This window comes from Enoplosus armatus, chromosome 3 (genome assembly GCF_043641665.1).
Source record: "Enoplosus armatus isolate fEnoArm2 chromosome 3, fEnoArm2.hap1, whole genome shotgun sequence".
In the NCBI taxonomy this organism is placed as follows: domain Eukaryota; kingdom Metazoa; phylum Chordata; class Actinopteri; order Centrarchiformes; family Enoplosidae; genus Enoplosus; species Enoplosus armatus.
In genome coordinates, this window is record NC_092182.1 from 24,232,073 (window position 1) to 24,246,544 (window position 14,472).

A 14,472-nucleotide genomic window follows, 5' to 3' on the forward strand; every position below is an offset into this window, starting at 1 on the left:
ATTCGGTGTTGACAAAAACAGTTTATTATACAATTTGATACATATCCGTCATCCCTTCAACACAGATATTAGCTCATTAAAATGTAAAAGACGTATTTTCCCGGCTCCTTGACAGTAACATGTCAGAGTTGTAGCTGTGAGTGTAAATACCTTTGCAGACATTAACTGACGTGATGTCTGCCTGAGCTGTTGAAACACTGAATTGAACATTTAAAACGCACGTCAATTAGTGCTGTATTTGCTTCATAGGGCTTCAAGGATAGGAGGTGTATATATATAATAAAGAGCAGGACAGAGCTGCTAAACTCTGATAGCATCCAGGACACACCACACATGCTAGCTGTGAATGGAGCTTTTCTTTTAACCCTACAAACTAATGCAAGTTAGTGAATGACGAGCTCCTTAGCCGGGGAAGTAATGCTCACTCACTACAGTAGGTGGAATGCTAGTTAGCTGCAAGTGCTAATGAATGCAGCTCACATTAGAGGAGACAAACACACTATTTAATCTGTTCCTTATGCTTTTGTTCTTGTCTTCTTTTTGGAAAGGCTAAAAGGGGAAATCCAAAGACTGCCAAACCTGCTGCGCCTAGTTATGGTTGCTACACAATGATCGGAGAATCGGAAAAATTATTTCTTCTTTTTGGCATTTACAATTTTGATCAAATGAGTACACAACTTGTGATGGAGCTCCCGCTGGTTAGGCAGGGATATCTAACTGTAACATAGAATATAGACACAGAAACACAGGCACTATCACTAATGTACTATTGCTCACGTGCAAGTGTGAGTGTTTCAAAGTGTTCATATCTTAAAATAACACTTACTTGTGGTCATGGACGCACACGAGCTGAGGGAATCTGGTCGAAACTTGAAGGAAATGAAACTTAACTGACCGCTGTTAGAAAATGAAACTGTAACAAGAGTGTGACACCTTCTCGCGTCATAGAGGTTCAGTCTCAGACCTCATTCAGGAGCCCTCTGGGAGACTTCTGTAGCTGCAGTTTTCAATGGGAACTTTATTCGATTTTATTTTTTATTTGGAAATTAAATATTGTGTTGTAGGATTCAAAGATTAGAAGAATTCAAAGCCGTTTTTTAAAATATTTTTTTTTAATTATCATAAGTAAACTACTAGTGAAATATTAAGGACATGATTGCAAAATAAAACAGGAACAGACAGTGAAGCTGTCCAGATGTAGGTACAAAGGGCTGATGCAGCAGAGTTGAAGGCCTCCGGAGTGTAGAAGCACCGTGATGGTGCCGCTCACCTGTCAGAGGATGTTGTTGTTCTTATTAAAACATGTATTCAGTGATTTAAACGCTTGGACTCGTTTGGATAAATGTCTCAACTCTGATGCTTAAATATCGGTGAGGACGAAAAATGTTCTCACCGGTGGGGTTTAATACTGGAGACCTGCACGCTGTGATGAACAGGCTTCAGTCCGTCTGCCGTCCCCGATGAACCCGGTTATTGCCTCTGATTAACTCCACTTTTCCGACACATTCCGGGCAATTCAGCTGAGTTTTCGATTTCAAAGATTTACACATTTTTCCTTTGACTCTGCTCGCGCAAGGTTGCAAGGTACAAAACCCACACCTGCATTACAATGAACACCTGAACCTCACTTATGAATCAAACACGCATGGGCTGTACTCGCCTAATATACCAATAGTACGTACTGATTGGGCCAAACTGTGGCACGTAGTATGCAAACAAAAGCAAGGGGCAGAAATACCTGCGTGATTCTTACTTCCACTCCCCAAAGCGGACAGCGGCTGCACCCGGCCGGGCATGCTGCAAAACTACTCCAGTAAATCGACTTGACAGTTTCGTGCTGCACACTGACCTGACAGGTAGCATGCAGTAGGCGGTTTGTGACAAAGCTCCGCCCATTTCTTGAGTCATGTGGCACAAACCCGGAAGTTATTCTACTGAGGGGAGCGGAGACCCGAACACGGAAAGAGAGAAGATATTATCCACAACTTCCACAGAGGGGGGGGGGGCGTCAACAGGAGGGGGATACTGGTGAGTGTGCAGACACCCAGAACTCGGATTAAAATAACTTTATAGAGAAGTAAGTGTCTTCTGTTTTAATCGCCTGGTGTGTTTAGAGTGTTAGAGAGAGAAAATGTCTTCTGGTGTAGAGGAGGGTCTCTCCTGTCTGTCTGTCGGGACACATTTAGAGACCCTGTTGTTCTGTCATGTAGCCACAGCTTCTGTAAGGTGTGTCTAGAGACACGGAACAAAACATGTGAGTGTCCTGTTTGTAAAACCCGCCATGTAACCTTGGTGATAAAGAACCTGTGTGAGACCTTCTTACTGGAGAGAGATCAGAGATCTTCAGCAGGGTCTGAGACTCTCTGCAGTCTGCACTCTGAGAGACTCAAACTCTTCTGTCTGGACCATCAGCAGCCAGTGTGTGTCGTCTGTCGAGACTCAAAAACACACAACAACCACAGATTCAGACCCATCGATGAAGCTGCACAGGATCACAGAGAGGAGCTCCAGAACTCCCTGAAGCCTTTACAGGAGAAACTGAAGGTCTTTGAACAAGTTAAAGGAAACTGTGATCAAACAGCAGAACACATGAAGGTCCAGGCCCGACACACAGAGAGGCAGATTAAGGAGCAGTTTGAGAAGCTTCACCAGTTTCTACAAGAGGAAGAGGAGGCCAGGATCACTGCTCTGAGGGAGGAAGAGGAGCAGAAGAGTCGGATGATGAAGAAGAAGATGGAGGCTCTGAGCAGAGAGATAGCAGCTCTTTCAGACACAATCAGAGCCACAGAGGAGGAGCTGAGAGCTGAAGACGTCTCATTCCTGCTGAACTACAAGGCTGCAGTGGAAAGAGTCCAGCAGCGCCCCCTGCTGGATGATCCAGAGCTGGTCTCAGGAGCTCTGATAGACGTGGCCAAACACCTGGGCAACCTGACCTTCAACATCTGGAACAAGATGAAGGAGATGGTCTCCTACACTCCTGTGATTCTGGATCCAAACACTGCTCATCCAGAACTCACCCTGTCTGAAGATCTGACCGGTGTGAGATGTGGAGAGAAACAGAGGCTTCCTGTAAATGTTTGATTCCTTCGTCTCCTGGGCTCCGAGGGTTTTAAATCAGGGACTCACAGCTGGGAAGTCGAGGAAGGAGATAGTCCAGGTTGGGTTATTGGTGTGGCAGCAGAGTCTCTCAGAAGGACAGGACGCACACACATAAATCCTGCATTATGGACACTATTGTTTCGTAAAGGCAGATATATAACCCCCCCACCCCCCCACTGTTCTCCAGATCCACTCCAGAGGATCAGAGTTCATCTGGACTGGAACAAAGGAAAACTGTCATTCTCTGATCTGGATATGAACATATACACAAGCATCTTCACACACACTTTCACTGAGTTTGTTTCCAGTCTTAACAATTGGGAATTACCTCCCACTGAAGATATTACCAGTGGTCCCTGATGATGATGATGATGATGATGATGATATGTGGTGAGGAGGAAAGCACTAACTTTCATCATGTTTTTCCTCTTCCTCTTCTCCAACTGTCTACTGTCTGTTTTCTCTGATAAATCTCTGATAATCAGATCGGGTGCTTATTGCTGAAACCTGCGACTTCAGGTCATCAACATCACTCTTTTGACACATACAGACCGGCGGCCCTCATCTGTTTACGCCAACTCTACTAGTTTGATTTATTCTTTCAACTTTAAGCTTGAAATGTCAACTTTATGATCAACATTTCGACTTTATTCCCAAAATGCAAAAAAGAAAAATCTTCCTCCACTGAGACAGACATGTAACATCAGTCGCACAAAGCTGCCTTATTCTTGACTATCTCAGGATCATTTGTTTCGTATTCTGGGTTCATTAATTAACAGATTATTGTAATAGTGTCTTGGCAGGTCCCTGTTAAATATCAATCCAACAGTTGTCTGATAGTCACATGTAAACAGAGACATCAATGGGCTTTAGGGATTTTATTGCTTTAACTTCTTTGTAATAAAAACTTGGTTTTACTCTTTTTCTGTGCACTTTTTATTTTTCAATTCTTGAACTACATTTCTTGAATGTGTGTTGAAAAAGTGCATAATTACGTCATTGTTGTAGCTGCAGAACATAGCAGACGTGTAATCAAATCACTGACTGAACCAGATCCCAGTTCAGGAACAGAGCAAAGATTAAGATGTATTGTTTTATCATGTTTTATTATCATTCTGTATGGACACGGATGCTTTGGTCTCCATGGAAACCAAGCTGGAGTTTGATGGGAAGATGGTGGTCCCTTGATTCAGCAAAACACACACACACACACACATATATAAACACTCAAATACGCCACAGTGGCATGCTGGTTGCCATGGTAATCAGACCGGCAGGAAGGCTGGCGGCACTGTGACTCAGCTTGTTGCCGGGTGAATCAGTAAAATACACTGTGACACACACGAACTGTGAACGCTTGGTGTTTGTTATCTGCTGGTTGCCACATGATAGAGTGTACAGCTGGGGTGTTTATAAAGTGGAATTCAGATACAACAGCAGATGTATTAGTAGTATATATATCATCATTGAGTCATGTAACAGTGGTACAAAAGAACCGACCCTATAGTGTTAACACTGTTCAGCCAGCTGATTCAGAAATCAGAAATACTTTATTGATCCCCGGGGGGGGGGGGGGGGGGGGGGGGGATTACATGAAAAACCAACAGGAGCGACTGTAGCAGGCTGCATGCACGGTTGGTGCATGCGCACTTAAGCTCAATGCCAACAAGTAATTACCAGTGCAATACATATATATACATATACATATACACTTACACATATACACATATACTTCTCATTTCTAGCTCTATGCTACTTTTTCTATTCTTGAATGGGAGCACATGTAACTTGTCTAATTTTCCCCCAGGGATCAATAAAGCATTTCTGATTCTGATGAATTAAAAATCACCTGTTAAAACTGGTAGAATATACTTTACATTGAAAGTCCAAATGTGAAAAGTACAAAAATATCTTGAAGATGTAAGACAAACTCACTGATTTTGTTATAGCACCTCAAATCCCACATTTTGGTTTTGTGTCCCCAAAATTTGATACTTCATAATAATCAAATAACAAATATAACCGTGCACTCTTTCAACCTTTCCTCGAAGGCGTTCATGGTGTTGCACTCATTTGTTCAATTGAAAAGTGATAGAAGTAGTTGCCTGAAGAAGGAAAAAAGAGAGCTTGAGCTCAAACTTTCACCTGACTTTCACCTGGGTGCGATTGTTGGATTCATAAAGTCACAAAAATGACTCATAGGGGAGGGGGTTTTCAGATGGGAAGCTCTCGATGGACCGCTACGACCTGCAAAGCGAGCAGTTAGTGATTACGTTTGTTTACACTCTGATTATTTCAGTATATTTTCTCTTCTGTAAATTGGGTACCGCTGTCACCTCCCGGTAAAGTGTCAGTAGAGTCACAGTATGTTTATCTGTTCGGGCAAAATCCTTTACTTTGCTCTCTGTAGCTCCGCCCCGCCGGACTGCCGCGTCTTCGGCACACAACAAGCCTCCACCATCCACAGACACGCAGCAGCGTCAAGTGAAGCGAACTCAGCATCGACCGGAAACATACAGGCCTTCAAAATAAAAACCCACCCCTCAGATGAGTAGTATTGAAATGCAGGATAAAGATAAGAAAAATAATCACCAGACCAAATATATTTGCAATGTTTGTCTGCATGAGCATGAAGAGGAAAACAGAACCTTTGTTAACCGCAAACCGCTGTTAGTAAATGTGGATATAATATTCACAAAAATACAGTGAAGTGCCTGGTAAGTTTGTTTTGGACTTGGCAGCTGCATTTGATGGCAAACAGGCATTAAATATCAACCTACACAGTTAAGATTTGTTTGGTTATTTCTGTTGTCATCATAGTGAATATAGATGAATAAATAAACACTCATTTCAAAGTCGTTTGGTCATCACATTATTTGGCTAGTGAGTGTAGACTGACATGACAGATGTACAGTATTTAGTTTATCAGATTAGTATTGCAGTTTGGTGCATGGTCGTCAGAGGCCTTGTCTTCCTAAAATGTGTGTGTGTGTGTGTGTGTGTGTGTGTGTGTGTGTGTGTTTGTGTGTGTGTGTGTATCATTCACCCACAACAAACTGATTTCAAAATTTAACCAAATAAATGATACATAGAAATTCATGGATAAGTTGTTGAACCAGGTGTCTAAGTGAATGCGTTAATGCACTGGAGATTCTACCTTTTCCTAGACTCATAGACTAGACTCTGCTCCTATGCATAGCTTGCTGTACTGTTTTCTGTTTTAACAGCCTTTTCCTGCAGTGAAAAAGCTAATCAAAGCTCCGCCAACAAAGCTATTTTAAGAAGTCATGTTTTTATTGTCTTTTGTCTGTTTTTCTTGTCTTTATCCATTATAGTTAAAATACAGTTTTCGTTGCTCTCAATGTGCTTACACACAGTTCCATGAATGATTCACAGGAAAGATAGAAATAGACATACAGCTACAAACATCAAACAGATAAATAAACATTTAACTATAATGTACATACAAGTAGGTTAAAAAATAGATGCAAAGCAACAATGAACAACAACATATAATGTCTGTATACAAGTCAAACTGTTTGTATAAATTGTAAACAAGAATACAATAGTGCAAGGGTGCAGAGAGTGCAGGAATAAATAATATGTATGTATATGCATGTATACATGTCTATATAATGTATATACAGGGTGCTTAGATTTATATTTAATGATGATTATGTTTATGTTTGTGTCTTTAAACTATAAAATATATTTTAAATGTATGTTTTTATAATGTAAATATGTAAATAATATATTTATATTATATCTATTTATATTTTATATATCAAAATACAATACATGTTATATTATTTGTCTGATTATTTGCTTGTCAGTCACTTTTCAATTGCACTAACCTGTATGAAACGAGCGACACACATTTTGATTGGATTAAAAGGTTTTATTCTGAAACTCTCGGCCGGATGTGGGGTTTGTCACTTCGGCTACCTTGACGCGGCGTTCGGCGATCCACTCATTCACTTTAGGTTAGGACTCCTATTGGAGTAACTGGAGGAAAACGGCTGTGTCGCTCGTCAAAACTCGCAAGAAAACAACGTGAAATCTCTCGGATACTCTTCGGGAAACAACGACTGTGGGAGTTTAAATCCGGGGCTGGACGTCAGATAAGAGCCGTATCGATTTCTTCAAGCGAACTGATTGATCACGGGCTGTGTGTGTGTGTGTGTGTGTGTTGTCGTTTGGAAAGCCAAACACACACACAGTCACAGGTTGCTAGCGGAGTTAACGCTAACCTAGCTAGCCAAGTTAGCTAGCTGCGGTGAGCTGTGTTTCCCCGTTCACCCGGGATTTCACCCAGCCGGAGCTAAACTTAAAACAACTGTCAGACATTTTCCAGACAGCCTGCTCTATGATTCAGGCATGATGTGGTGTTTTTTCGGACGTTTTTCAAGTTGGCCGGCTGGTAGCATCGGCTGACCAAAAGCCTAACGTTACTGTGAGTCTGTCGGTTCCTCTCGACCTGGATTTTACTCCCGTGTGTGTGTGTGTGTGAGAGTGTGTGTTTTCCTCGTTTTTTCTGCCTTTTCCATCGCTGTTTTTGGCTGTTTCTTTTTTTTTTTAAGGTGGACTTTGCCCTCAGGGTGTTGTAACCCCCCCTCCCCTATTAAATAAAAAAAAGCCTCTATTGATTCCTCTGTTGGAGTATTTCAAAACTTGGCTGGAACCTTTTTTTTTTTCGGGAGGTAAAAAGTTTGCGTGTTGGGAAGTTGAGGAGGATTTTTCCGAGCCTGTGGAAAAATGGATGCGGGTATAGAGAAGGAATGCAGCGCCTTGGGAGGGCTCTTCCAGCTCGTCATGAACGACATGAAGGTAAAAAAATCCAAATTAACTTTTATATTCCCTTTTAAATAATCCCCTTTTTTAATTTCCGTTATAGCTTTTGCTTTTTATGTTTAAATTGATTTGTCTGCAATTCATTTTTGTTTTGGTCTTCAGAATATTTCACATTTCTCTTTTATTATTTTCATTTCTGTCTTTAAATTTTCTGTTGCTTCTTTTCATAATGTAATTGTTTTTTTAAGCTTTCTCCAGCAGTTAAAGTAGAGTTTGTGTTTGAAGTGGAGGCCCGAGTTGGCTGCTCCATTCCTTTCTAAATTGCTCCACTTAACATTTACACTTCCTCAAATATAATATCCATGTTTACAGTTCTTCATAGACTGGTTATGTCATACAGTGCTGGGAAGCCTGCTGAAACTAGGTGAAATAAAACATAAAGAGTCTCAGAAATGAATGAGTAAGTTTGAGATACTTTAAATATAGGTTATTATTGACTGGATTCAGAATGACTGCATATGAGTGCTGGTGATGTTGATTGGGTAATGAATGAGCAGAGGTTAAAACTGGAAGTGGGCCATCTGAGAGGGTAACAGAGCTGGATGGGGGTGGATTTTACCAGCTGTGTGCTCTTTGATGTTTGTTAAGCAGGCTGCCCTTTGCTGCCTGTCTGTCTGTCTGTCTGTGTTTCACTGCTCTCAGATGTTCATCGTTAGCAGCCTCTAGTTTCCATTTGGCCCTGAAAGCATCTTTTTGTCCAAAATGGGCAGGAAAGGCTCCGGTGTTAGTGGAGACAAATTTTACTGGCCGGTTTTAGCTTTTCCCAAATGTATCTGGTCAATAAGTAAGAAGAAGCTGCAGTACAGCTGAGTGTTGCCAAACGAATACTGGTAAACAAAGGATAATACTTAAAGAGGAGTTAGTCATTGGTGATGAATAAATATCTACCCACGTCACACGCCACTTCATTTTATGTTTGTCGTGTTTTGGAATTTGTCCTTGTAGTTGTTTTTAATTTTCAATGAAGACGTTTGCTGTTAGCGTTACGTTTTGACAGGTGTGTTTTCGATATCTTTGTCACAATTCTTCACTATTCACATTCATGGGATGCTTATCAAAATGTTTGTGTTTATATTAGAGTTACAACAATTAGGTGGTTAATCGACAGAAAATGAATCTGCATCCATTTCTATTTTTCGAAGCAAAAATACCAAACATCTGATGGTTCCAGCTTCTCTAATGTAAATAGTTCCCAGTCTTAGGTTAGCGTAAACTGAATATTTTTGGGATTTTGGACTGTTGGTTGAACAAACACACCATTTTCAGACATCACAAAGATTATGTTTACTTTTCACAAATTTTCTGATGGTTTACAGACCAAAGAACTAATCTATTATCGAGAAAATAATCAGCAGATTAAGCAAGAGTAAAAATAATCATTAGTTGCAGCCCTGGTTGATTTTAAATATCCAATAAAAGTTTATTTTTATCAGCTTTTGTCAGATAATTGAATTATCAATATTGGTGTCTGGCTCAAATATGGATTACTGGACGAGTTGCAATGCTGAGTGCTGATTGACTTGCTGTCTGGAAAACTGCATATTCTGTGTTACTGTCAAGATAACACAAAAACAGACGCGTCAACACTCATGCAACGGATGTGAAACTACTTTGTTGGTAGCTCTCTTTTTTTTCCGCACGGTGACAGATTCACAAAACCATTTTTTATAAAGTTTCACAAACCTTCACCTGAGAATGAGCAGGCGTTCACCTCATGGCCTCCTCAAAGTAAAAGTTAGAAATGTTTAGCACGCTGGGCCTCTTGCAAGAACATTTTCATATTCTCTCCCTAAACCTCTCCTACTTTTTACTGTGAAGATATTATGAGTGCTCCAAGCTGGATTCACCAAACTGGAGAAACTAACCATAAATTGCTCGTTTCAGCCTGATGAATGCGACCTGTTCATGAAGAGATGCGCGTTAACGAGTTTTTATCGTTTACGTGATCAACGCCCGCTCCGCTCCGTGTGTGGGGAAAGTTTCATTCACAGAAATGTCACCAAAGTGTAAAAAGAAGACTTTCACCTGCAGACAAAAAGTAAATTTTGTATCAAGTTAGTCCAACATTTTATGTTAGCTCATTTTGGCATCCCATTTAAACTGAAAATCCATTCAGATTAAGGCGTTTTGATCCTAAAGTTTTCTCCCCAGGCTGTCGGTACGTGACTCATCTCGACCACTCGTACGTTTCATTCATGCCTAAAGTAAAATTCTAAATATGAGATAATTGCTGAATGCCACAAATTGCCCTACATCACTCGTGCGTGCAGTTTAAGAACAAATCGGTTTGTCAGAGCGGTTCTTGCACGAGGCTCAATGTCTTGCTATGTGGAAATGATTGCGACTTCTCAAACCACAGATGATTCAGCCTTCAATAATACAGAAATATTGTGTAACAGTTGATCTTCAGATGACTCAGAATTCATTGTAGCCCTGCTGTGTGTACCGACTTTTTAGATGTCTTGTTTTCTTTTTTGTTATCAACGGCCACCACATTTTTAGACTGAAACCTTTCGAGTTTTATCTCCATCCTGATTCAGACAGACAGGAAGGTCACCCTGCCGTTGTGGAGGCTGCGGGTTCCATCTCCAGGAGATGAAGAGTCTGAGGAAAATGAGGTTCTCGTTTCAATCTGAAGTTAAAGCACTGTGGATGTAACGCGATGGAACTTGCAGACATCCTGTGGTGAGAACAGTGAGCAGTCCACATGAGTCACTTCTGCTGTCAGATAACAGGGAAGAGGGATGGTTGTGGTGGATTGCGTGTGTGATTCAGAGCTTGTGGTATCATATCCTGGTATTTCACCAACATGGCACAGAACCAACGGGGACACTCGTGCCATCTGCCACACACACACACACACACACACACACACACACACCGAAGTCATGTCTAATTAAGTAGAGAGTTGCTGTTCAGATAAATCTCTCCTCAGGGCATCATAACACGCCTGTGAAGAGCTCACACTCGGTCTGTAGACGTGGAGGCTAGTTTGAGATTGTAGGTCATTTTGTGAATTAACAAAGCAGCCATTTAAAGTAAAGCAGAAGATTATTTTAGTGTTGTTGTGACATGAATATAGAGTACAGACTGAAACATGTTGAAGCACCAAGTGTTATCCCCAGATATCTCATTTTGTTTAATCATTGTATTTTTTAAATATTTTTGCTTTGTATTAATAATGACATTAAGTTTGGCTCATCCAGTTCACTGAAAAAATGTTTTTGTTTCTAGAAAAGCTTGTTAATACTCAAGGTTTAAATAATATGAATATGTGAAACACTACACTGCCCTAATCGGAGCAAGATTTTACTTAATTCACATCAGATATAACGTGTGTAGGGCTTTCACAGCAACCACAGTCTTTCGCCACCGCAATGTCTGACAAATGTATTGCACACTGCATGTTTTCTCTACATTGTGCAGATGAATGATTAGTCTTCACAGCGGGTGTAGAGAGAGTCGTATAGGTTTCATCTTCAATCAATCTGGCGAAATTTGCACACATCCTGCAAAAAAAAGATTGATTGAAATTATTATTATTAATACATAAAAATGTATGTCTCACGCAAAAAAAAACAGAGATGCATGTTTCCGTGGGTTTGAGAGAGAATCCAGCATCAAAGCACCACATCCACACAAAACCAACTCATTCAGAAAACAATGCTTGCGTGTGAAAGCGATGTTAGTGTTTTCAGGTTGTTTTCTCAGATCTCCGTCCTCACTGAAACACCCGAACAACAGGGCAATGGTTAAATCTGTTCTGTGATCACCGTCGCTGTGTTTTGATAAAAAGCAGAAAAAGAAAAACTTTAAGTTGTTCTCGTACATTTTTCGTTTGACAGACAACTGAAAAACGGTGTCAGTAAAACAGTGATTTGATGGCAGCTCATAAAAGAAAATTACTCTACTCTATAGCAGAATGCTGGAAAACAACAGAACAGGGTACCCCAAAGTTATCTACCCTCCGTACATCATGGCTATACGAAAAACCATGCATGTTTTTTGGCCGAACACCATCTCCGAGCAACCCTCTCAGAATCAAGACAAAATAGATATAACATTACAGAGACGCTGGTGGACCTGCGTTGGACATGTGCTCAGAATGGAAACAACAGCAATTGCAAAAGTTGCATTACATTGAACCCCAGAGGGTAAACGAAAGAGAGGGAGGCCCAAAACAACATGGCGCAGGACCATCGAGAGAGCTGCAACACCTCCAACAAAGCTGGGGAGCTGTGGAGAAGAAGGCCAGAGACAGACAGAAGTGGAAGGACATTGTTGCAGAAAGTAAAGTGAACATAAAAATGTCGCTCAAAACAACAGTTTTCCACACAGCCTGTCTGAGCAAAAGCTCTGTGATGTTGGCGTTTTCAGATTCATCCGCTTTGGAGAGAGTTTTTCAGGAGCTCAGAATTTTAGTGAGGAAAAATGTTGGCTTAGTGTGGATGGAAGGTCAAAACAGGGTGAAAAATATTTCAGATTTAGCTGGCTTTGTGGGGACGCACTCCCAGAGCCGTGTGTGTGTGGACTTGTTTTACCCTGCAGCATCTGTTAGGTTACATCCGAGGGACAACTCTATTTAGTTTTGTTGTCTATATTGTCTAAAATTGGGTTATTTTAACATGCACAAAAGGTTGTTTTGTCAAGAAACACAAACTGCGGGTGCAGCTGAATTAATGTGTTTGTCCCGAAGCTTGAGTCGGATGTCTGTGACACTTAAATGAAGCAAAAGCTACTGAAAGTCCATGCCTCTAATTTTAAAATACGCACAACAAAGACAACTTCTATAAAAAATTGTGTATCATCCCCAATTAGAGATTATGCTGTTTTTTGGCCTTATCGCCTGGCATTCTTACATCCTGTCCCAACTTCCTGTTTGATGTAAGAAACAGCTCAAAAGAAACTCGCCATCCTGAAGAAGCTTCATGGGACCTTCAAGTCCTACCGGAGAGAGACAGCCTATTGATTGCTGTCTCAGCTATATCAGGAGTGACATTATGAGCCATCGACCTTCGACACTCCGTCACTGCGTCTCTGCTCCCATCTAATCCTCCATCCTGACGTGCTCAGTATGTCCCTTCACTCTCACTCTTTCAGCCTCACCGTCTCTCCCTGTTCTTCTCTTTCATTTGCCTCTCTCCCCCCTCTCCTGCCACACATTTCTCCATCCACTCATCTCTTCTTATTCCTCTTTTCCTCCCATTTCCCCTCCGTTGGTAGTTGTAGCTCCCCGTGATGTAATTCCCTGTTCACGAGGATTTGATTAGTGTTTGAGTATTACATTTATTCTCCTCGTCAACTTGACTTTAAATGAAGATACCACTCAAAACAACAGGCGACCTGCCCTCCTTCCTTCGGAGTGGATGATGTGAAAATGTGTGTGTGTGTGTGTGCGTGGAATAGCAAATAGCTTTCAACAGCGATCTACAGCCGTGTTCAATTTCTACACACACAAACACACACACACACACACACACACACACACACACACACACACACACACACACACACACTATAGTAAACAATGATTATGACTGCATTACTGTGTTTTATAATCAGTCCTGTCTATATATAATTAAATCTGTGTGTGTGTGTGTGTGTGTGTGTGTGTGTTTGTGTGGAGAGTAAAATGTAGGCTTTTCCCACACATGAGTTGTTTTGCCCTGAGTGATAAACTGTGCGTTTATTAGCCACACACACACACGCACACACACACACCCACCCTGCAACTACAGACTACAGGCCGTAATGTGATGTGATGTCATCGATGCTTAGTCACATCACTGATATATTTTATAGTTCCTGATAGGTGTGTGTGTGTGTGTGTGTGTGTGTGTGTGTGAGCGTGTGAGCGGTTGATTTCAGAGAAGTCTCACTGCTGACAGGAAAATAGGCAGCCTCAGGTGAATGTGGGCGTGGACACACACACACATTGAATGCGCACACTTTGCTGCAAAACGAACCAACAAACACATATTATAGAAACACACACGCGTCATTTCTGAGAGTTAGCGCTGGTGCTGGGAGGAAGGAAGGATGAGGTATGAAAGGAAATAAGGAAAATAGGAGGAAATACTGGACAGAAGGAAGAGTATGAGCGAGGACGAAGGGGGGAGGCAGAGGGGAAGGAAGAAAGTGATGGGGAGGAGAGACGGAGGATGAAGCAAAGATGAAGAACGAGGGGGGAGGAAGAAGGAGAAGTGTTTAAATGAGACAGGCTTACCTCAGAAACTATGGTGCGTTCAGGGGCTTCTCACCACCTTTAAGTCAATAATTTCAGGAAGTTGCCCTCAAACTTCACAAAATACCAAACAGGTTTTATGTTCCCCGACTTTACAGTACGGGATGTTATGTCACTGTAACTCGTGGTGGACTAGTGTAGGAGGGTCATTGTAAATATTAGAGATGTCCCGAGCCCCTACGGATTGGAGCTGATCCGGGCACATTTTAATGGATCGGTATCGTTTGAAATACCTTTTTGCCAAGTGGAAAGTACAGTTTGTGAAAATTCATTTTGGC

General features: G+C 41.3%; 1 protein-coding gene and 1 pseudogene across 1 annotated transcript in view; both read left to right on the top strand.

The window, feature by feature from the left end:
• Nucleotides 1-2,131: 2,131 nt before the first annotated feature.
• LOC139282523 (nuclear factor 7, brain-like) lies at nucleotides 2,132-3,395 on the top strand (annotated as a pseudogene).
• A 4,441-nt stretch (nucleotides 3,396-7,836) lies between these two features.
• Nucleotides 7,837-14,472, top strand: part of mtss1 (MTSS I-BAR domain containing 1) — a 53,402-nt gene continuing 46,766 nt past the window's right edge. Inside the window, exon 1 of the mRNA XM_070902278.1 lies at nucleotides 7,837-7,926. Coding sequence (XP_070758379.1) covers nucleotides 7,855-7,926 — 72 coding nt within the window. The 5' untranslated portion in view covers nucleotides 7,837-7,854. The remainder of the gene's footprint in view (nucleotides 7,927-14,472) is intronic.